Below are 25,272 nucleotides of genomic sequence, written 5' to 3'. Positions count from 1 at the left end.
CATACCTGCCCTATAGGAGAGAGACACATTGAACTCAACAGTTTTTATGCAAGATGGGGCCCCACCGGACATCACTCATGAAGTCACCTGCTCCTTCAAAACCCATTTGGAAATGACTGAATTAGCAGCCAATTATTTCCAAATGCTTGGCTGGCACAATCACCTGATCTCACTCTCTGTGATTACTGATTGTGGGTATACCTGAAAGACAGGGTTTACCAGGGGAACATTCACACATGTGCTGATCTGAAGTGCAGCATATCAAGAGAGGTAGCCAGCATATGTACAGGCTTCGTTCTGCTGTGCAGAATGCAATCCTGTGCTTTCAGACTATTCTGGACCCAGATGGGTGCCATATTGAGCCCCTTTTGTAGCAGTAATGGTATCACTATATAGTAGTATGATATACTGTAGCAGCAATTAAAAAGTGTTTCAGTTGAAATGATTGCACGTTATTTCTCTTCCTCATATCATTGACATTAATGCTACGAAGTTTGGTACTCATATAGTAATTAGTTTCTGTGTTACAATATGTTAAGTAGGGAAAGTTTGATTATAACCACCTGGTACTACTCCACATCCTTCCTGCAGATATTGTGTGGATAAAAATAAATGACTATCTTCTTAATGTATTTGAAATTACAGAAATCAACACCTCTAATCTATTTTGATGTGCAGTTCAAACAACATTAAGATGATTTTATGTTATACTGGATTAATCAGCAACAGAAACAATGGTAGTCAAATTATGCTTACCTTTAATTACATCTTCCAAACATTGTGAACACATTCTAGCAGTAACACTTGTTGTAGGTGCCATGCATGGGCACGAATTTATCTCTATTAACCATGGACAGAAATCTTCTGTTACCATGAAATCAGCTCCAAATAGCTCAAATGAATTTCTTCTTTTATCCATGTGATCTTGAGAAGCAAGTAGTGTGCCAATGATACTGGCCCTCATGCCAGGATAGATACATTTTTCCCATCTGTCTGCATGACCTATTGTCCTGCAAAACAATATAGGTATTACACCCTGATGATGTTTTGATACCACATATATTTGTAAAAAGATCTTCATTTGATCAACTCATTATAGAAATGTGGTACAGTCATAAAAAACATTATGAAAATTTACTTTGGTAAAGAATGTATCCATTATTTATGAGCTTTGATAGTTTGCCAGTATTACCAATAGCAACAAATCATATGATAAAGCTGATTCAAATTTACTTCAGTAATATTGTGACACATAATTCTGGTCACAGTGGAGAATGATAGTATAATAAAGAACTGAAAGTAATGAAGGTACTTGCTCTCTCTCTCTCTCTCTCTCTTTCTCCCTCCCTCTCTCTCTCTCTCTTTTGCTTTACATAGAGAAATGTGGAAATAACACGGTAGCAATGCCATTATAGTAAAATTATTGCAAATATGATGACACTATAGTGGAAATTTTAGAAAGAACAGACTAAACTGTAAGTGATGACAATACAGACTTTTGATTACCATAAATCTGAGATACAAGAGGAGCACCTCTTTACTAGCCGACAGATAAAAAGTAATTTGAACATCTATGACTGGTACACAACTATATAAGCAAAGTTGGATGTTTTTTCATGGATTTTTGAAAAATTCATCTGGAGAATGACAGGAAACAGGAAAAATGGATAAGATGAAAAAATGCTGAAGTGAATGAAAAGTTGCCCCAAACTCTATTGGACATATGTAATAATTTTACCGCTTCCTTGCTAACTGTATTTGGTTTTGGTGTCAAGGTGATCATAAAAGAGATTGTAAGCACATTTCTAAATGCGAAAATCAGCATGAGAAGAAATATTATGTGGTCACTGAGATAGACATCCTCAATGCAATATTATAACACTAGTAAACATTTCAAAAAACAAGCAAAGAGAATAACATAAACCTTAATATACTGCCATTTATTTCACAGGCTGAAACTAATACAAAACAGACTTCTTCTTCTTATTGTTATTATTTCCCAGTTTAGGCTGGCACAGCACATTCCAATTTCATGAGTTGCTTCTCAGTATTTCCACAAATTTTGTTTCTGTAGGTTTATGATGTACTATTTAGTTTATAAAATCAGCACTACAGCAACACTGAATGGATAACATTGCGCTGTACTTTTTTCTTCCTCTGCCATGCTTTTTCTTTTCTTATGGAGTCATTTTTTTAATTTCATTTGTTCCACTGTCATTTTTTACCATCTGAGGAACTTTATTTAAAATATTTGTAATTGTTTAATAATGTAGGAAAATATAGAGTGCTACTTAGCATAAAGCAGACACATTAAATTGCAGACAGGCACAATTTAAACACACTTACACAAAGCTTTTGGCCACAGCCTTCGTCAGCGAAAGAGAAACAGAGAAACACACACCACTCATACACACAAGGAAGCACCCATCACACACACTTGACTGCCAACTCCGGCAGCTCAGGCCAAAATGCAACTGTAATATGGATTGGCAGCAGCAGTCTGTTGGGGGCACAGAAGTGGAAGAGATAGTAATGTAGGGAAGGGGAGGGGGGCAGAGGAATGCTGTCTGGCATGTGCAGGGACTAGAATGCCAACAGGTGCCGTGTCTCCCAGCCACTCTGCTTGCCACCCTGTGCCAACACACCTGTTCACCTTTCCCTGCTCCTCTTCTTTTCGCTCCCTTTTTCCCCACCTTCCTGCCCCACAGGGCCACAGGGGCAGGGAGGTGGGGGAAAAGAAGTAAACAGGAGAGGAGCAGGGAAAAATTGATGGGTGTATTATCACAGGGCAGCAAACAAAGAGGCTGGAATATGAGAATGGGGAGGAGATGATATGACTGCAGCATATCCTCTAGTAGGTGTCAGTCTTGTCATCTTTGTATTCTTCTTAGGTCCTATTACATCCACCATATTGGAAATGTGAAACTTGCTCCAATGTTATGCCATTGATGATGCTCCTTGAGTGAACTGGGTTGGTTCATAAAAACATCATTACTATCGTTTTAAGTGGCTGAATTTTTACATTGTAATCAGTGCTTAGCTAGTTTGGGTGCTGTCATTTCCAGTTATCCTGTTTTCCTGACTCATTAATTTATCAAGAAACTGGCAATGACCAAAGTATATAACTTCAACTTTCTGAGACTTATAATGCTTGGCTTAGTTACTTCTATTATGGAACATCCAAAGATATTATTAAAAAATACTTTAATGTGAGCACTAGATTTACACATTGCTAAATATGGGCCCAAGACAGTATGGCACGCAAACCAAAGGTGAAAAATTGCATTTTAACTGTTAATAGATACAGTAAGCTATACACCAATAATTTAAAAAAAGCATATATTACTGATTTAGTATCAGTATTTGAATTAGTATTAGTGCAGTGGTGTTGAAAACAGCTGAAATCATTAATGCTGAACAAAGCTCCTGGGTCCAATAGAATCCCTGTCAGATTATAAATGAATTTGTGGCTGAGCTATCCTCTCTTCTAACTGTAAGCTATCCCTTGAACAAAAAACCATGTCCAGTTCTTGGAAAATCCATCTACAAGAAGTGTAGCAGAAGTGATCCACAAAACTAATGTCCAATATTCTTGATATCCATTTGTTGTAGAACCTTAGAATATATTCCGAGCTCATCCATACTGAGGTATCTTGAACAGAATGACCTCCTCAATGCCAACCAGCATGAATTCTGAAAACATCGATCACTTGGAATCCAACTCGCACTTTTCTCATATGACATATTGAAAGCTTTGGATAAAGGCAATCAGATAGATGCTGTATTTCTTGATTTCCAAAAAGCATTTGACTCAGTACCACACTTAAGCTTATAGTCAAAAGTACAATCATATGGGATATCAAGTGAAATTTGTGACTGGACTGAGGACTTCTTGGTAGGATGGACGCAACATATTATCATGGATGGAGAGTCACCGTCAGATGTAGAAGTAACTTTGGGTGTCCTCCAGGAAAGTGTGTTGGGATCCTTGTGTTCATGTTGTATATTAATGACCTTTCAGACAATGTTAATAGTAAAATCAGGCTTTTTGTGGATGATGCAGTTATATATAATGATATACTGTTTGAAAGAAGGTGCATAAATATTCAGTCAGATATTGATAAGCTTTCAAAGTGGTGCAGAGATTGGCAATTTGCTTTAAATGTTCAGAAATGTAAAATTTTGCCCTTCACAAAATGAAAAGAATGTAGCATCCTATGCCTATAATATCAATGAGTCACTGTTAGAATTAGCCAACTCATACAAATATCTGAGTGTAGCACTATGTTAGGGATGTGAAATGGAACGATTACATGGGTAAAGCAGGTGGTAGACTTCAGTGAAGTGCAATCAATCTACAAAGGAGACTGCTTACAAATCACCGTGCAAGCATTTTTATAACTCTGCTCAAGTGTGTGGAGCCTGTAACATATAGGACTAAAACGGTATTGAACGTATACAGAGAAGGGCAGCATGACTTATCACATGTTTGTTTTATCCATGGGAGGGTGTCACAGATATACTGAAGGAACTGACCTGAAAGACTCATGAAGACAGATGTAAACCATCCCGAGAGAGACTATTAACAAGGTTTCAAGAACCGGCTTTAAATGACTACTCGAGGAATATACTACAGCCCCCTACGTATGCTCACAAAGAGATTATGAAAATAAGATTAGAAAAATTACTGCATGCATGGAGGCATTCAAACAATCATTCTTCCCACACTCCATATGTGAATGGAACAGGAAGGAACCTAATAACTGGTACAATAGGTTGCACCCTCTGCTGTGCACCTCACTGAGGTTTGCAGAGTATAGATGTGGATGTAGAATTATAAGAATTTGGCATATACATTCATCAAATTTCTATTAATAATCAAGGATGCCATGCGAGAATTGTAATATTCAGTACAATGGCATTATGTACTCCAACTTCAAAACAGTCATCTCATAATCTGTAATTACTGTTGTTGTTGCTACCATCTGAATTATGAATAAAAACTGTTATTTCATGGGCAGTATCAAATACAACTACTTCATTCATTGATGAATTTACAAAATTTATTTGGTTGGGATAATAAAGAGCACCACACAGAAGTTTTCAAGTTATATTGATCAATAAATTATTACAGTCATGAAAATGAGTATCTGCCCACTGTGGCATTGCTGTGAAACATATTTACTCTACAAGGTTTGTATTGTCTCTTAATTTCTTCATGCAAGCAAAGACAACAGCATGGTCAGAAGTCTGCAGATGTATTAAACACAGTTACTTGGTATGTGCTTCTAATACATAATGGTCAAATATTTTTTTATAAACTCTCATATGTCACAGGTTCTGAATCAGTGCTTGGAATTCTTATGAAAAAGCTTGCAAGTCTTCTCCACATCCCTTCCAGATATGCTCTGAGAGTTTTACACAAAATTAGATCTAATCCACAGAAGACAGAAAATTTTTTTGTGAGAAGCAACTGTGTAGGTACTGGCAGAAGTAAAGCTGTGAGGATGGGGCATGAGTCGTGCTTGGGCAGCTCAGTTGGTAGAGCACTTGCACGCGAAAGGCAAAGGTCCCGAGTTTGGGTCTTGGTCTGGCACACATTTTTAATCTGCCAGAAAGTTTCATATCAGTACACAGTTCGCTGCGGAGTGGAAGTCTCATTCTGGAAACTGTGTAGTGCTTCAAGAATTTCAGGATAAATTCTAGAAACACTTGGTTCTCCACTGTCTCAAGCACCTGATATTTTAATGATGAGGGTGAGAGAGCCTTTTTACTGCACCACACATATTTGTGTGTGTAGGAAGGACAGCTGTCATGAGAAGCCAGGAGCTGCGCCAGACGAGCGACCCCAACAAGTGGTTAGAGTGGCCCTGACAAATGGTTACCTTGGAATTTATATAAAAAAGTCAAATAGTGTTTGTATAATGCTCTGTGGTTTGTGGTGTCGTGAGGATTGTTACAGAGAAAGATGAAGCGTGTATTGTATAGAGACTCTTACTTCATGTCTTGGCTCTGCATGAGGCAGAATGTATGTAATTGGATGAGTGTTTAGTTGGTTCTGACATTTATCTTGGAACCAGTTGGCTTACTGGAGTTTGTACAGAATAATTGTTACATTAGGATGAGAGTTGAAAATAAATTGTTGTTGAACTGACAAGATTCTATGAGTACATGATTTATTTAAAGAACAGAGAGTTGGTTAATATTATTCCCTTTAACCTGATGTAGTCTACAGAATAAATTAAACGGTGAGAGCAACGTAGCTGATGACCCAAAGAAGAGGATCGGCTGCACACACAATGTATGAGTCAACTGGAAGAGACATGTGAGTCATGCAACCCAACACAGCACTGTCTCTGGTTGTCCAAGAAAGCGTTAGAATGTGGCAACCATGACAGGACTCAAAGAAAAAGGGAAATTGTAAGCCAGAAACAGGAAGATGATATTTGAGTTGCCATACCAACCAGGTGTAACAAGACTGAGAAACTGTTTCAAGTAATTGTGTTGTGTCTACTGAACCAAAGGAAGAATGCAACACAATATAAGACGGAATAAGGTAATAATGTCAAAAGAATGGAGGGAAGAAGATTAGGGTGTGGGGAGGAAGCAATTCTCACACACACAGTAACCAACTGACATCGACGCAGTAACCAGGCAATGATGCTGACACAGTAACCTGCCACCGTTGCTGACTGCAACGGCTGCCGTTCACCGTTGCTGACTTCGCGGTCACTCACCGATGCCGTAACCAACATTCAATGCTGCCGGCACCTGTGCTGTTCACCAGCGCTGATTCAATGCAGCCTAGAATTCTATGCCAGGTAAGCATGAAATAAAAACTTTATTACTCTAGTAAAGAGTGTTACAAAATGCTGTTGGGTGAACTTTTACTGTGTAATTGGTATAATTGAAATTAGTCTATAGAAGCATGGACAGTATACAACCAGTTGGAGAGACATCAGAACCAGCCATGGCTATGAAAATTGTAAAGAAGGACCTGAGTTGTCTGAATTAGTAAATTTAATTAAAGCACAGAGTGAAGCTCTAACTAGATTAGATGCTAAGTTAGAAGCACAGAGTGCTACTTTAAGTGAAAAGTTAGAAGCACAGAGTGTAACTTCAACTGCTCAAATTGCCTCTCTGAGAAATGAAATAAGTACTACTTTAAGTGAAAATTTAGAAGCACAGGGTGAAGCTTTAGATTCTAAGTTTGATGTATTAAATGAGAAAGTGGAGAAGTTATGATTAGATTTAAAGAATGAATTAAGTAATTCCTTAACTGTGCAGATGAATCAAATGTTTACTGACCTGAGCCAAAAGCAGGATGACCAGTTTCAGAAGTTGACTCAGGAATTAGAATTTGACATTGAAGACAAGTGTAACAATATAGAGTCTGAATTTAGTGAAAAATTTGGATCATTTCTGAGTGTGTGTAATGTTACATTTGACACGGTAAAACAAAGGCTGCATACTTCAAGAGATAGGATGGAAAAACAGGATAAGCTGATCCCTATTGTCCAATTGCAAATTGCAGGCGTCAACACTCTGGTTGATGATATGGAAAGAAATTTTAAGGAAAAATAGCAACTTCAGACACTATAAATATAGTGGTCTGGAGGAACAGGTAGAGGAGATAATAGATACAAAAGTTGCCATGAAAGTAAACTCTAACAACATGTCTACAAAGCTATCCTATGAGCTTGATGACACTAAGAGAAATGTTGATGACTCATGGAAAGAATTCAAACTTGTCCAGGACAGATTAGAACATAGAATAACTTTACTTATTGTCATGATTTCTAGTAAAATGGTAATTGTTTTGCTGTGGGGAGACTTTCACATAAAATTTAACGAGAAGTATTAATCCATAAGCAATCGAGTGAGGTTAAGGTCAGATCCATGGGATCCAGGCAGAGTCACATCTGTTCCCTAGGGACATTAACATTCTGTGTTAATGGGCAGAGTAATGACTGTTGGTTCCTGAGTTGTTTGCAGTGTTACTCCCAGATTAATTTTCCTACACCGAATTCCCTTCACATCTTTGATGGGAGGGTTTGTATTAATCTTGATAGGGGTGGATAGTGTAACTAAAGACGTGACTAACACTACACACACATCTCACCTTTCAGATGACAAAGTGTGACCGATTCTTCACCATTTGCCATTCCATAGGTGTTGCTAAGATTTTTCATCGGGGGTGTCAAAGGTGAAGGTGAGAATGTCAGTTCTGCAGGAGACGCTTAACACCATACCTGCTCCAGCTTGTCACTCAAGTACTGGTGAAGTAGGGATCCTGGGGAAGGGGGGTGGGAAGGGTTTTCCTGTCTTTGGGGCTTTCTTCTTTTTCTCCTTCGATCTTAGCAACCATCTCTATTTTTTTCCTTTCTTACTTCTCATCCGAGTACCAGTCTACCTTTCCCTCTTTCCATATGCATATACTTCTGTCGCTGAAGTCCTTCTCATTCTTCATGGTTTTCTATAACCTTCAACTTATGTCAAATAAGTAGGCCAAAGAATCAGGCTGCACGAACACACAAGATTACACTTAGACACAAACATGAAATTTACAGGTTAGAAACCTAAAGCAATGTCAGAACCGCCAAGGGATGGAGGGGAATAAAGACATTTGTTCATCTGGGTATATGCACACATTGTATGGTTGATATATGACAGTTCTGCATCGTTCCTTTTTTTCTTTTCTTTTGTTGCTTTTTATATGTTTATACATAGGTATAAGAACAGAGACAGTTCTATATCATACAAGGAAGTGTGAGAAATGAAGAACTAATGAGCATAAGCCAGGGAGGAACTAATGGTGATAATTATTTAGGAATATCAGTTAAATATTTGTTCTGATGATTTGTAGGATAGTGGGACAAGTCTAGAATAAAAAAAGATATTATATAGTGAATTATATAAAAATATGAGGTCTACTGAAAGTGTAGAAGTTGAAAAGTAGTGGAGGACTCTAGAGGATCAAATAAGGAACCAAGAAGTAAGAGAGAAGTGTGAAGTAGAATTGAATTTTGCCAGGTAATATTTAGCGACAGTATACATGTATACTAGGGCAATGAACCATGGGGCCTACTTACAAAGGATAAGGGCGGGGGGGGGGGGGGGGGGGGGGGGGGGGGGTGCACCCAGCTTTTTTTGAATGAAGAAAAGGGCAGATAGGCAGAACCAAGAGAGGCTGAAGTGTACTGTGTGGGCAGGGGCACAAAAAAGGAGATTGACCTATACCATAGAATATCGGAATAAGAAAGGGGCATACCTACCAAAGCGGAAGGAGGTAGTGCATCCATAGGAGCAACCTGGAGGTAAAGCATAGGTACTGTGCCTAAAGGGAAGGACAGTATCATCACAGAAGTCACACAATTTTATAGAGATTATTCTGAGATTATTCTGGTAAGGTTGGATTCTTTACATCGACAGCGTTGTTAGGAGTTATGAGTGTCGGAAAGAACACATTCATTTTTTTCTCCAGAGTTTCCTCCAGACGACAAGTTACTGTAGGAAATGAGACTCTTAAATACTAAAGAAAAGATAGTCTGGAGAATTATACTAAAGGAGGAGTGATTAAAAGTCTATACCACCTGGAGTTTGTGATTGGGAATCAAAAATGTTGTCCGCCCGATTCCTAGATTTAAAAGTACTTACTCCAACATCGGGTTAAATGCTCAGATAATTATTGGCAAAAGGAACAAAAACAAAGAAGGGAAATCTAGGTATAAGTACACAAGGACTAAAAGATATATATTGCATAGTGATTGCAATATAAATTAGTGTTGTGATAAATATTAAGGTACATGATGAATATCTGTAAAATATTGCATGTTCGAGCTAAGGGGAGGCATATGTAGTGCTGCAAGAATTTCGTGGTAAATTCTAGAAACACTTGGTTCTCCACCATCTTGAACACCTGATATTTTAATGCCAAGGGTGAGAGAGCATTTTTACTGCACCACATATATCTGTGTGAGTAGGAAGGACAGCTGTCACGAGAAGCCAGGAGCTGCTGCAGATGAGCAGCCTCAACAAGTGGTTAGAGTGGCCCCGACAAGGGGTTACCAGCAGTGCCTCGGAATTTATATCAAAAAGTCAAAGAGTGTTTTTATAATGCTCCATGGTCTGTGGTGTCATGAGGATTGTTACAGAGAAAGATGAAGCGTGTATTGTATAGAGACTCTTACTTCATGTCTTGGCTCTGCATGAGGCAGAACGTATGTAATTGTATGAGTGTTTAGTCGATTCTGACATTTATCTTGGAACCAGTTGGCTTGCTAGAGTTTGTAAAGAATAATTGTTACTTTGCGATAAGAGTTGAAAATATATTGTTGTTGAACTGACAAGATTCTACGAGTACACGATTTATTTCAAGAATAGAGAGTGGGTTAATATTATTCCCTTTAACCTGATACAGTCTACAGAATAAATTAAACGGTGAGAGCAACGTAGCTGATGACCCAAAGAAGAGGATCAGCTGCACGCACAACGTATGAGTCAACTGGAAGAGACATGTGAGTTATGCAACCCAACACAGCACTGTCTCTTGTCGTCCAAGAAAGCGTCAGAACTGCCAACGTAGACACAAATATATTAATGTTTGTTTTTGCCTACAACATTTTCTGCTTAGTAACTACATGTGCTTTCTCTATCTTAATTTCATTCTAGTACTATACTCTATGATTCACGAAGACTGGTCAGAGGTGAGCACAAAGGTACACACAACTTGCACAGTAGCATCTCTGATGTGCTGAATACAATTGGTATCAGGTGAATTTGGGGAGAGAGAGCAATGTACAAATACCATCACATTCACAGTGTGTTCATCAAACACTTTTGACACAAAATAAGGGTGATATGGTGGTACATTGTACTCCCAAGGGTGCGTAAGGTTTACAAATGAATACATATTACTGACCAACAAATTCCTGTATTTGGATGCAAATCATCATATAAACATTACTCATGATAATACATTAAAGCATTTTCTATCATCTTGTCACACACCCAGTACACTATGAAACAGTTACATTGCTTCCTGTACCCCATCTGAAGATTAGCCTAAAAAGGTCCAAAAACAAGTTTATGGAATAAATTTCAAAAAATTATCTGTATCTGTATTCAGGAAAAATCACAGGTTCTTAAACATCCATAACTGATAACCTTAATATGTTCCTGTATTGTTTACTGGTAACAGATAATGGCCAATGCCTCAACATCATTTTGATGTACCAGATGTCTCATGTTATTGTGATGAACTCGGATGCTGCATTTTCTTTTAATGTACTTATACCATGCCATCAGCACATACCAAAGTAGCAATCTAGATGACTTTTTATAGATGATGTGTCCATTTGTGATGTCACAGTGCCCATTCTAATCTCTGTCCTTTAATAGATAGTGAGCAGAGGTACACATGGGGTTTACTGCTTTTGCTTCCCACAGTGAAGGGTCAGTTCTGCATGGTATGGCTGCCCACCAGCTGTTGATGTTCACCAATGAACTGCTCGTGTGGCCCCTCTATGTGCTACACATCTGCTACCATTGGTGGTGACCCCTGGCTTTCACATGATATGGACAGCAATTGAGTCTGTAGAGTCAAGTGATTCACATTATGACCTAGACAGTGTGGCATGTGAAATATACTGGTTTGCATAATGTCACAGACATGGTGTTCCATGCATCACTCAACAACTATCTGGCCATGATCAAATGAACAAATATTGTGTGTTCTGCTTATCTGCACTCAACTACCATTCTAATGACACATGAAACATCGCCATAGTCATCTGACAAGCTGAACTATTCCTTTCACTGTAAGGACATCAGAGATTTCTCCCAACATGGCAGTTACGTCTAATTCAACTATACCACTGCCCTCTGTGGAATATGAGATACCCTTTTCCAGTTTTGAGCTACAGCACATGTTCCATGTTTGTAACATGACTTCCTTCTCAACGTGAATAAAGGTTGTACAATAAACTAAGTTATTATGTAACTTCTTCAGATAACAGAAACTTATGATACCACCTTAGTTTCAGCTACAGTTGCACCTATTTTTGGATAAGTAGTATCTGACTCATGTTTTTGGAAATATACACAATGTTGTAGTAGTCTGGCAAAGCTCTGCCTTACTTTAAGTTAGCCGAGTATATATCGACATTTTTACGAATTACTGGGTTATGCTACGGAAATTAGTCTTGCTATAAATGTCACTACAAAATATAAAATATGATCTCATTCACATTTTTTTATAAAATCAATATAAGATTAATTATTTTTACTTTCATTAAGGTCATGAACTAGAGATGGTGCCCAGATGCTGATGCAAACAGCAAGTTAAATAACTTTTTCTTGGTTACAAATCTCTGCTCTTAGGAGTATTTTCCAAATTTTCCAACATATCAGACATGTAACTAAAATTCAATAAAACTGTAAATGTCTCTAACATTATCAAAAATAAGGGGGGACTTTACAGCTAGACCATGCCACTATTGTGCAATTATCATATGGTCAGCATTATCTCCTCACGAGACAGAAGAAACAACACATCCACCATTTTTAATCTTTGTGCAGCTAGTTCTCAGAGCTCTCATCATTGTGCTGAGACTTGTTTGCTGTATTGGTTTCCAGAATAACTAATATCTCTCTGACTCAAACTTCCACTGAGCTCGGTGAAGGTACTCATTCAAAATTGTATTTATTGTCTGTTTTTCTGTTTTCATCAAATCTGAATACTGAATGGATTAGTCTGTGGGTAAACTGAAGAGCAAGCAGATGAGACTCCCCTCAGTCTACACAACTATGTCACAATGAGCAACTACAGGTTATCTATCCCACAATGCTATACCGGCCCTATCATAGTATGCCTTTTAAATGAGGATCAATTCAATATTCAGACAAGCATGAAAGTGTTTATTTTCCACTAAATGGGTTAACACTATATGCAATGCAGAAACTAGTTACTAATATAACAAACAGAAGAAATGAACATCACTAAAATTTACACAGATCATCACTTGTACACTGCAGTACCAGATGGCAGACAGATTCTTAATCTTATGTATGTGGTGTCTGTTATTTTGGACATGACACCATTTTGATCTAGCCACCACTATGAATTATGACACAAAGATATTACCAACATTAGCTGAAATCAATGCCCAAAGGGACACAAGTTGAAAATTTGTGCTGGATTGGGGCTCCTGCTTACCAGGCAGTTGCTCTGACCACTAAGCCATCTGCACACAGTGGTCATCACAACTGACATGTCTGAAAGAACAGACACCACATACATTTAATAAAGTGAGGTAGTCAATGATCTCTTTGGTGCGGATGCGCAATCAGCAAAATGCTGTGAATTATGAGGATAATGGGCAAGGTGCACTAAATAAGTAGTGTGTGGATAAGTTGAGAATTTTAGTCTGATGGAAGCATGCTAGGATACCCTGTGCATTTGCGATGACCTCTGTGTCTTGATCACTTAGTGGTCAGAGCAGTTGTCTAGTAAGCAGGAGTCCCCAGTTTGAAGCCCGGTCTGGCACAAATTTTCAACTTTCCCCATTGATTTCAGTCAATGCACACTCACAACCAATGTCTACAATTTCTTTGTGCCTTAATTCATAATGGTTTCTGGATCAAAATGGTGTCTGTTCTTCCGGACATGTCCGAAAGAACAGACACCACATACATATAAATAAGGCAAGAGGTCAATGATCTCTTCAATGCAGTGCTCACCAGGCTCAAACTCTTATGGAAATCAGCAAAACACTGCAAGTAATGAGAATGATGGGCAAGGGGCAGTAAATTTGTAGTGTGTGGGTAAGTTGAGAATTTAGGTCTGGCACGAGGCATACTAGAGCAGTCCATGCGGTTGTGATGACCACTGTGTCTGGATTGTTTAGTGGTCAGAGCAACTCTCTAGTAAGCAGGAGACTCCCCATTGACTTCAATCAATGCCTGTTCATAGCCACTGTCTGTAAGCCCTTTGTGTCATAGGGTAGTGCCCCCCCCCCCCCCCCCCCCCCCCACCCCTCCCTCGCTACACAAATGCCCATGCTCTCAAGCTTACTGACAGACTACAGTATGTTACATTTATTATCTTCATCTATCTTCAGCTTTTAGGTAAAATCTCTGCTGTCTTGGACTTGGATGAAAACTGAAAAAAATTGTTCATTCCAAAATTACTTTTTCTGTACCTACATACATACACTGTAAACCATTTTGAAGTGCAAGATTAGCGTGTTACTGCTTATTATGGTTTATTTTCGTTCCTATCATGCAAGGAGTGTGGGAAGAATGAATCTTTAAACAACTCTGTGTGTGGTCTAATTAGTATAATTTTGTCTCATGGGAGCGATATGTCGGGCACTGAAAAATGTTCCAGATTCTTCACTTAATACTGGTTCTCGAAGTTTTGAAACCAGGATTTCTTGGAATTATTTGTATCTATCTTCAAGCGTCTACCAACTGTAGTTTTTAAACATTTCTGTGATGCTCTCCCATGATTCAAGCAGACTTATGACCATTTGTGCAAACCTACTTTGTTCAATATCCCGTTGGTCCAATTTGATACTACGCACTTGAACAATTTCCTAAGATGGGATGCGCAAGTAATTTACAATTTCCCAGCATTATGCCAATGAACTGAAGTCTGTCACCTGCCTTATCTATGACTGAGTCTATATGACCATTCTGTTTCATAACCCTATAATGTGTTATGTTAAAGTCATAAACTGCCAATTTTTGCACAACTTTTAAATCTTATCTATATTCATTGAGTATTTCTGCAGCTTTTTACAGACAGTTCTTCATGATGGATAACTGAATTATCTACGAAAAGTGTGAGGTTGCCAATAATATTGCCTGCCAGATCAATAATATACAACACGAACAGTATGGGTCTTAACAGACTTCCCTGAAGCATGATTGAAGTTAATCCTACTTCTGTTGATGGCTCTTCAGCCAATATGCTGCATGCTGCCTACCAAGAAATCCTCAATTCAGTCACAAATTTTTATTGCTATTCCACATAATCATACTTTTGTTTGGAAGAGGCCACAACCAAACTGATACTGAATATTCCTGAATCTAGCAACAGTGTATTTCACAAACATGACATAGAAGCACTTGATAAAGGGAACTATGCAGCTGATGTCTTCCTCAACATAACTAAAGCATTTGATACTGCGGACCACCAGAGACTGTTAAAAATGTTAGATAAACTGGGAATAAGGATGGTGGTAAACAAGTGGTTGCAGTCATATCTACAAAACAGAGGACAGTTGGCTGAAATTACACATACATCAAGTAGCTTTAACTATAGTGAAAAGAACACTTCTGACCCTAAACATATGAACATAGGTGTACTCCATGGTAGTGTGCTAGGTCCAGTACTATTCCTAATATACATTAATGATCTCTCACAAAGCATCAAACAGGGACAAAAATATTATTGTCTGCAAATGACTCCAATGTACTGATCACTGACAAGTCATCAGAATTACTAAGAGAGAAAGCTGATGAAACACTTAGGAATGTATATAAGTGAGCAGCAAACAATAAAGTCACACTTAATATAAAGAAAATAAGCTCAATGAATTTCCATATGTATATAAAAAACCAGATTATAATAATCTTAAAATAAAGAATGAATCATTACAATGTGTGAAAACCATAAAATTTCTTACAGTACATGCTGACTACCAGTTTCAGTGGGAAGAGCATATAAATATACTTAGGACCACAACTTAGTAAAATAGTCTCTACAGCATGCTGTGCCCTCTGAATTCTTATGTCAATAGGGATATTTTGTGTATCAGGTCTGTATATTTTGCTTACATTCATTGCATGATTAGGTATGGCATAATTTCTTGTGGAGCGAATAGGAAAAATGTCCAAGCATAATCAAACTACAGAAAAGAGCAATATGTCTAATAACCAAGAGTGGCAGCATGGTTCACTGCCTTAAATTTTTAAAATGCTGGAAATCTTAACTGTCCCCCATGAATATTTTTTTCAGAGTGTTATGTGAAAGATACCAAGTTGCACGATGTCTCAAAATCCACATTAAACTGTAGATCACACTATAACTGGTAGGAAAAGTCAGTTTGAAGGTTGGAGGAAGGCAATGGCATACCACCTCCAACAGGACCAAGGAAAGTAAAGCACTGTGCTGTTCAAAATAAAGTTTGGATTGATGACAACTTTACTTTTACTTGAAACATTCCACGTGGGAAATATATATATAAAAAACAAAGATGCTGTAACTTACTAAATGAGAAAGCGCTGGTAGATAGACAGAATAAAAAACGCAAACACACACACAAATTTCAAGTTTTCGCAACCCAAGGTTGCTTCATCAGGAAAGAGGGAAGGAGAGGGAAAGACGAAAGGATGTGAGTTTTAAGGGAGAGGGTAAGCAGTCATTCCAATCCCGGAAGCAGAAAGTCTTACCTTAGGGGGGAAAAAGGACAGGTCTTTCTGCTCCCGGGATTGGACTGACTCCTTACCCTCTCCTTTAAACCCACATCCTTTCGTCTTTCCCTCTCCTTCCCTCTTTCCTGATGAAGCAACCGTTGGTTGCGAAAGCTAGAATTTTGTGTGTATGTTTGTGTGTCTATCGACCTGCCAGCGCTTTTGTTTGATCAGTCTCATCAACTTTGTTTTTATATATATATATATAGTTATAATAGAGGGAAACATTCCACATAGGAAATATATATCTAAAAACAAAGATGATGTGACTTACCAAATGAAAGTGCTGGCAGGTCGACAGACACACAAACAAACACAAACATACACACAAAACTCAAGCTTTCGCAACAAACTGTTGCCTCATCAGGAAAGAGGGAAGGAGAGGGAAAGACGAAAGGATGTGTGTTTTAAGGGAGAGGGTAAAGAGTCATTCCAATCCCGGGAGCGGAAAGACTTACCTTAGGGGGAAAAAAGGACCTTTTTTCCCCCTAAGGTAAGTCTTTCCTCTCCCGGGAAACACAAACATACACACAGAATTCAAGCTTTCGCAACAAACTGTTGCCTCATCAGGAAAGAGGGAAGGAGAGGGGAAGACGAAAGGAAGTGGGTTTTAAGGGAGAGGGTAAGGAGTCATTCCAATCCCTGCTTGTGTCTGTATGTGTGGATGGATATGTGTGTGTGTATACCTGTCCTTTTTTCCCCCTAAGGTAAGTCTTTCCGCTCCCGGGATTGGAATGACTCCTTACCCTCTCCCTTAAAACCCATATCCTTTTGTCTTTCCTTCTCCTTCCCTCTTTCCTCACGAGGCAGCCATTGGTTGCGAAAGCTAGAATTTTGTGTGTATGTTTGTGTTTGTTTGTGTGTCTATCGACCTGCCAGCGCTTTTGTTTGGTAAGTTTCATCATCTTTCTTTTTAGATATATATATATATATAAAAAAAACAAAGATGATGTGACTTACCAAACGAAAGCACTGGCACGTCGATAGACACACAAACAAACACAAACATATACACAAAATTCAAGCTTTCGCAACAAACTGTTGCCTCATCAGGAAAGAGGGAAAGACGAAAGGATGTGGGTTTTAAGGGAGAGGGTAAGGAGTCATTCCAATCAATATATATTGGGCAGATCTGTGCCCAAACTCTTTGCGTTTACAAATGTCTGCTTGTGTCTGTGTATGTGCGGTTGGATATGGGTGTGTGTGCGAGTGTATACCTGTCCTTTTTTCCCCCCTAAGGTAAGTCTTTCTGCTCCCGGGATTGGAATGACTCCTTACCCTCTCCCTTAAAACCCACATCCTTTCGTCTTTCCCTCTCCTTCCCTCTTCCCTGATGAAGCAGCCGTTGATTGCGAAAGCTTGAATTTTGTGTGTATATTTGTCTTTGTTTGTGTGTCTATCGACATCCCAGCACTTTTATTTGGTAAGTCACATCATCTTTGTTTTTAGATATATTTTTCCCACGTGGAATGTTTCCCTCTATTATATACAGGGCTATTACAAATGATTGAAGCGATTTCATAAAATCACTGTAGCTCCATTCATTGACATATGGTCACGACACACTGCAGATATGTAGAAAAACTCATAAAGTTTTGTTCGGCTGAAGTCACACTTCAGGTTTCTGCCACCAGAGCGCTCGAGAGCGCAGTGAGACAAAATGGCGACAGGAGCCGAGAAAGCGTATGTCGTGCTTGAAATGCACTCACATCAGTCTGTCATAACAGTGCAATGACACTTCAGGATGAAGTTGAAGAAAGATCCACCAACTGCTAACTCCATTCGGTGATGGTATGCGCAGTTTAAAGCTTCTGGATGCCCCTGTAAGGGGAAATCAACGGGTCAGCCTGCAGTGAGCGAAGAAACGGTTGAACGTGTGCGGGCAAGTTTCACGCGTAGCCCAAGGAAGTCGACGAATAAAGCAAGCAGGGAGCTAAACGTACCACAGGATGGTGCTCCTCCGCACTTCCATCATGATGTTCGGCATTTTTTAAACAGGAGATTGGAAAACCGATGGAACGGTCGTGGTGGGGATCATGATCAGCAATTCATGTCATGGCCTCCACACTCTCCCAACTTAACCCCATGCAATTTCTTTCTGTGGGGTTTATGAAAGATTCAGTGTTTAAACCTCCTCTACCAAGAAACGTGCCAGAACTGCGAGCTCACATCAACAATGCTTTCGAACTCATTGATGGGGACATGCTGCGTCGAGTGTGGGAGGAACTTGATTATCGGCTTGATGTCTGCCGAATCACTAAAGGGGCACATATTGAACATTTGTGAATGCCTAAAAAAACTTTTTGAGTTTTTGTATGTGTGTGCAAAGCATTGTGAAAATATCTCAAATAATAAAGTTATTGTAGAGCTGTGAAATCGCTTCAATCATTTGCAAACGGATATCAACTGCGTTTTTAAAATACCAACCCCCATTTTTTGTTACATATTCGTGTAGTATGTAAAGAAATATGAATTTTTTAGTTGGACCACTTTTTTTCCTTTGTGATAGATGGCACTGTAATAGTCACAAATGTATGAGTATGTGGTATCACGAAACATTGTGCCAGTGTGGGCGGTATTTGCTTTGTGATACATTACCCGTGTTAAAATTGTGGAAAAGGTTGATATCGTGTTGATGTATGGCTATTGTGATCAAAATGCCCAACGGGCATGTGCTATGTATACTGCTTGATATCCTGGACGACATCGTCCAAGTGTCTGGACCGTTCGTTGGATAGTTACGTTATTTAAGGGAACAGGAAATGTTTAGCCACATGTGGCACATCAACTATGACCTGCAACAAATGATGATGCCCAAATAGGTGTTTCAGCTGCTGTTGTGGCTAATCTGCAGATCAGTAGCAGACAAATTGCGCAAGAATCGGGAATCTCAAAAACGTCGGTGTTGAGAACGCTACATCAACATCGATTGCAACTGTACCATATTTCTATGCACCAGGAATTGCATTGTGATGACTTTGAACATCATGTACAGTTCTGCCACTGGACACAAGAGAAATTACAGGATGATTACAGGTTTTTTTGCATGCATTCTCGTATGTAACAATGAAGCGTCATTCACCAACAGCGGTAACGTAAACCGGCATAATATGCACTATTGGGCAACGGAAAATCCATTATGGCTGTGACAAGTGGAACATCAGTGACCTTGGTGGGTTAATGTATGGTGTGGCATTATGGGAGGAAGGATAATTGGCCCCTATTTTATCGATGGCAATCTAAATGGTGCAATGTGTGCTGATTTCCTATGTAATGTTCTACCAATGTTACTACAAGATGTTTCACTGCATGACAAAATGGCGATGTACTTCCAAGATGATTGATGTCTAGCACATAGCTCGCGTGCAGTTGAAACAGTATTGAATAGCAAATTTCATGACAGGTGGACTGGTCGTCGAAGCACCATACCATAGCCCACATGTTCACCGGATCTGATGTCCCCGGATTTCTTTCTGTGGGGAAAGTTGAAGGATATTTGCTATTATGATCCACTGACAACACCTGACAACATGCGTCAGTGCATTGTCAATGGATGTGCGAACATTACAGAAGGTAAACTACTCGCTGTTGAGAGGAATGTCATTACACGTATTGCCAAATGCATTGAGGTTGACGGACATCATTTTGAGCATTTATAGCATTAATGTGGTATTTATAGATAATCACACTGTAATAGCATGCATTTTCAGAAATGATAAGTTCACAAAGGTACATGTATCACATTGGAACAACCGAAATAAAATGTTCAAACGTAACTATGTTCTGTATTTTAATTTAAAAACCTACCTTTTACCAACTGTTCATCTAAAATTGTGAGCCATACGTTTGTGACTATTACAGTGCCATCTATCAGAAAGTGATAAAAATGGTCCAACTAAAACATTTATATTTCTTTACATACTACATGAATATGTAATAAAAAATAGGGGTTCCAATTAAAAAAAACACAGTTGATATCCATTTGACCTATGGCAGTTCCATCTAGTGGGCCAACCATAGCGCCATCTGGTTTCCCCCTTGAAGCTAGACAAGTTTCGTTCTTTGTAGTTTTTTCATTTGATGCTTATTTCTTGAGATGTTTGACCCAGTCACGATCAATGGACCACCCTGTGTGTGTATATATATATATATATATATATATATATATATATATATATATATATATATATATATATATATATATATATATATATAATAGAGGGAAACATTCCACGTGGGAAAAATATATCTAAAAAGAAAAATGATGAAACTTACCAAACAAAAGCGCTGGCAGGTCGACAGACACACAAACAAACACAAACATACACACAAAATTCTAGCTTTCGCAACCAATGGTTGCCTCGTCAGGAAAGAGGGAAGGAGAAGGAAAGACAAAAGGATATGGGTTTTAAGGGAGAGGGTAAGGAGTCATTCCAATCCCGGGAGCGGAAAGACTTACCTTAGGGGGAAAAAAGGACAGGTATACACACACACATATCCATCCACACATACACAGACACAAGCAGACATTTGTAAAAAAAAAAAAAAAAAAAAAAAAAAAAAAAAAAAAAAAAAATGATGTCTGCTTGTGTCTGGGTATGTGTGGATGGATATGTGTGTGTGTGCGAGTGTATACCTGTCCTTTTTTCCCCCTAAGGTAAGTCTTTCTGCTCCCGGGATTGGAATGACTCCTTACCCTCTCCCTTAAAACCCATATCCTTTTGTCTTTCCTTCTCCTTCCCTCTTTCCTGACGAGGCAACCATTGGTTGCGAAAGCTAGAATTTTGTGTGTATGTTTGTGTTTGTTTGTGTGTCTGTCGACCTGCCAGCGCTTTTGTTTGGTAAGTTTCATCATCTTTCTTTTTAGATATATATATATATATATATATATATATATATATATATATATATATATATATATATATATATATATAATAGAGGGAAACATTCCACGCGGGAAAAATGTATTTAAAAACAAAGATGATGTGACTTACCATACGAAAGCGCTGGCAGGTCGATAGAAACACAGACACATACATACACACAAAATTCAAGCTTTCGCAACAAACTGTTGCCTCATCAGGAAAGAGGGAAGGAGAGGGAAAGACAAAAGGAAGTGGGTTTTAAGGGAGAGGGTAAGGCGTCATTCCAAACCCAGGTGCGGAAAGACTTACCTTAGGGGGAGAAAAGGACGGGTATACACTCGCACACACACACACACACACATATCCATCCACACATATACAGACACCATATATATATATATATATATATATGTGTGGATGGATATGTGTGTGTGTGCGAGTGTATACCCGTCCTTTTTTCCCCCTAAGGTAAGTCTTTCCGCTCCCGGGATTGGAATGACTCCTTACCCTCTCTCTTAAAACCCACATCCTTTCGTCTTTCCCTCTCCTTCCCTCTTTCCTGATGAGGCAACAGTTTGTTGCGAAAGCTTGAATTTTGTGTGTATGTTTGTGTTTGTTTGTGAGTCTGTCGCCCAGCAGCACTTTCATTTGGTAAGTCACATCATCTTTGTATATATATATATATATATATATATATATATATATATATATATATATATATAAATACAAAGATGAGGTGACTTACCGAACAAAAACGCTGGCAGGTCGATAGACACACAAACAAACACAAACATACACACAAAATTCAAGCTTTCGCAACAAATTGTTGCCTCATCAGGAAAGAGGGAAGGAGAGGGGAAGACGGAAGGAAGTGGGTTTTAAAGGAGAGGGTAAGGAGTCATTCCAATCCCGGGAGCGGAAAGACTTACCTTAGGGGGAAAAAAGGACAGGTATACACTCGCACACACGCACATATCCATCCACACATACAGACACAAGCAGACATATTTGGTCTTTAAATATGTCTGCTTGTGTCTGTATGTGTGGATGGATATGTGCGTGTGTGCGAGTGTATACCTGTCCTTTTTTCCCCCTAAGGTAAGTCTTTCCGCTCCCGGGATTGGAATGACTCCTTACCCTCTCCTTTAAAACCCACTTCCTTCCGTCTTCCCCTCTCCTTCCCTCTTTCCTGATGAGGCAACAATTTGTTGCGAAAGCTTGAATTTTGTGTGTATGTTTGTGTTTGTTTGTGTGTCTATCGACCTGCCAGCGTTTTTGTTCGGTAAGTCACCTCATCTTTGTATTTATATATAATTTTTCCCACGTGGAATGTTTCCTTCCATTATATTGATATATATATATATATATATATATATATATATATATATATATATATATGTGTGTGTGTGTGTGTGTGTGTGTGTGTGTGTGTGTGTGTGTGTGTGCGGATGGATATGTGTGTGTGTGCGAGTGTATACCTGTCCTTTTTTCCCCCTAAGGTAAGTCTTTCCGCTCCCGGGATTGGAATGACTCCTTACCCTCTCCCTTAAAACCCACATCCTTTCATCTTTCCCTCTCCTTCCCTCTTTCCTGACGAAGCAACCATTGGTTGCAAAAGCTAGAATTTTGTGTGTATGTATGTGTTTGTTTGTTTTTCTATCGACCTGCCAGCACTTTCGTATGGTAAGTCACATCATCTTTGTATATATATATATATATATATATATATATATATATATATATATATATACTACTATGTTAAAAATTGTTTAATGTTTGATTATGAAACTGAAAACAGCTAAAGTTAAAACCCAGCAGAGTATATATACATTGACATAGGTATGCTCTGGTCTTCCACAACAAAACTAAAAAATTACAGACAAAATAAAAATTTTAATATGGTAATGGAGTGCCTAAAATAAAAAAAAGTTATTTAATTTATGAAGCTCTCTATTATAATATATGTAGAAATAACAGTCATCTAGGACTAAAAAACAAATGTAATAGAAAATTGTCAATTATGGTGTAAGCAACTAATATTAAGCTGTTACTTAATCTATTTTTTGAGTGATAAAGTCCACAAAATGTAAATTATTATTAATAATAAAGAAATCAAATCAGATAATTAAAACTTCATTCTGAAATTCAATGACCAGCAACAAAACAGCAGCATTAGCATCAGCTGCAACATCAGCAAAAATAACTTATCAAAAAACTTTCACCACAACATGTACCACAGGCACCTTGCCCATTGGCTGTGATTTCATTCTCCTTATCTGAGCATGATCATATGGAATGGAGAGAGGTTGCCATACAGTTATGTCAGCACCTCACAACAGTGTGTGTCTCAGGCACTAATTGCCACCATTGAACCATTGATAGTTTCTGATCTGGTGTGATGCACAAGCTCTGATGTTAGTCTAGTACTGTGAATTGTGAGTGGTTGTAGTGTCTAAGTGTTTTCATTTCCAACATTGGAAAGTCCAGGTTGGAGGATCAACAATATTATGAAACAGATAAACTGCTACTCACCATTAAGCTGTCACATTGAGATGCAGGCAGGCACAATGAAAAGATCGAGGTAAGTAAACACACACACACACACACACACACACACACACACACACACACACACATTAACCCAAGCACATCTCATGCACACATGACCGCTACTTCCGACCAGAGCTGCCAGAGATAGCAGTCATGTATGTGTCAGGTGTGCTTGCTTGTGTGAATTTGTGTGTGTTTCTTTTCAGAAGAATGCTAGGGCCAGAAGATAAAAGTGTAGCAGTCTTTTTGTTGTGCCTGTCTGTAGTTCAGTGTGTCATCTTTACGGTGAGTAGCAACCTATCATTTTCACAGGATTGTTGTTTTCCTTTCTTTGGTTTCAAGAAACAACAATGCCAATCTTCTGGGCAGTGATTTAACAAACTGAAACATGTGAGTCAAAATTGATGTTTCACTTACGGTGCACAGACCCTTATGTGAGCAGCATCAGGCTGTGCAATGTATGATGTACTTGATCTGCATAAGTGTGCTGAAGTGATCAAATTTGACAATCTGTCACTTAAGCAAGTCCTCAAAATTGCTTGATCAAAAAACCCATATCAGAAGGCAACAGCATTCACATCATATGTATAGCAAAACCAAGTAACTGACATACGTTCATTCACCTTCCCAACATGGCATGCTGTATCTTTCTGATCTGAACATCAGAGAAGAGTATACTACTACTGCCATGATGCCTCCTGTACTGCTTGTGTTCATGACAAAACATTAGTCTATCACAGTAGCAGCAGAAATTTTGCACAGTCCATGCAACAGTTGCAGATGCTTGCAATACATGTGATGCACACAGTGGGAGTATCGAAGAGATAAGGCAGAATACCACTACTGCCAGTCAACATGTTCCTTTTCAGAGAGAGATTGGAGCAACAACATTGCAACAGTGACATACTGGTAGTAGTAATGTGTCCCACTCTTGAAATTCACCACAGAGGAATCACATATGTGCTATCAGCAGATACAATGTTGGACGTCTACCACATCAAGACAAGTTATGTCCTGACTCAGCCCCAACCAGATAAAATTTCTTTGAGCACTGAGGCAATCATCCCACCAATGTACCAGGTTGAAGATATCTGTTTAGCAAAATGCCACATCCTGCTGCATGAAGAAGTCCATAACTGCATGCTGCACATCCTTGTCTGATGGAATTGTCGACCCTTCAAGGCCTTTTTTAAGGGACTGAAAGTGTCAAAATCACATGGGGAGAAACCACAACTATAGGACAGTGTCTTACACTTGAGTTGGCATAACTTCTGCATTACAACATTTGTGACATACGGATTTGCATTATCATGAAGCAGCACCTTGCCCACAATGGTGTTTTTTGACAGACGTGCTGCCTTACACAGTCTTCATTCTC

General features: G+C 38.7%; 1 protein-coding gene across 1 annotated transcript in view; it reads right to left on the bottom strand.

The window, feature by feature from the left end:
- Nucleotides 1-25,272, bottom strand: part of LOC124777331 (tubulin glycylase 3A-like) — a 166,580-nt gene that overhangs the window by 16,772 nt on the left and 124,536 nt on the right. The window contains exon 9 of the mRNA XM_047252692.1: nucleotides 757-1,010. Within this exon, the coding sequence (XP_047108648.1) occupies nucleotides 757-1,010 (254 nt within the window). The remainder of the gene's footprint in view (nucleotides 1-756; nucleotides 1,011-25,272) is intronic.

Source organism: Schistocerca piceifrons, chromosome 2, assembly GCF_021461385.2.
Source record: "Schistocerca piceifrons isolate TAMUIC-IGC-003096 chromosome 2, iqSchPice1.1, whole genome shotgun sequence".
Classification (NCBI taxonomy): Eukaryota; Metazoa; Arthropoda; class Insecta; order Orthoptera; family Acrididae; genus Schistocerca; species Schistocerca piceifrons.
The sequence above is the reverse complement of the archived record's forward strand: the minus strand, read 5'-3'. Positions and strand labels throughout refer to the sequence as shown.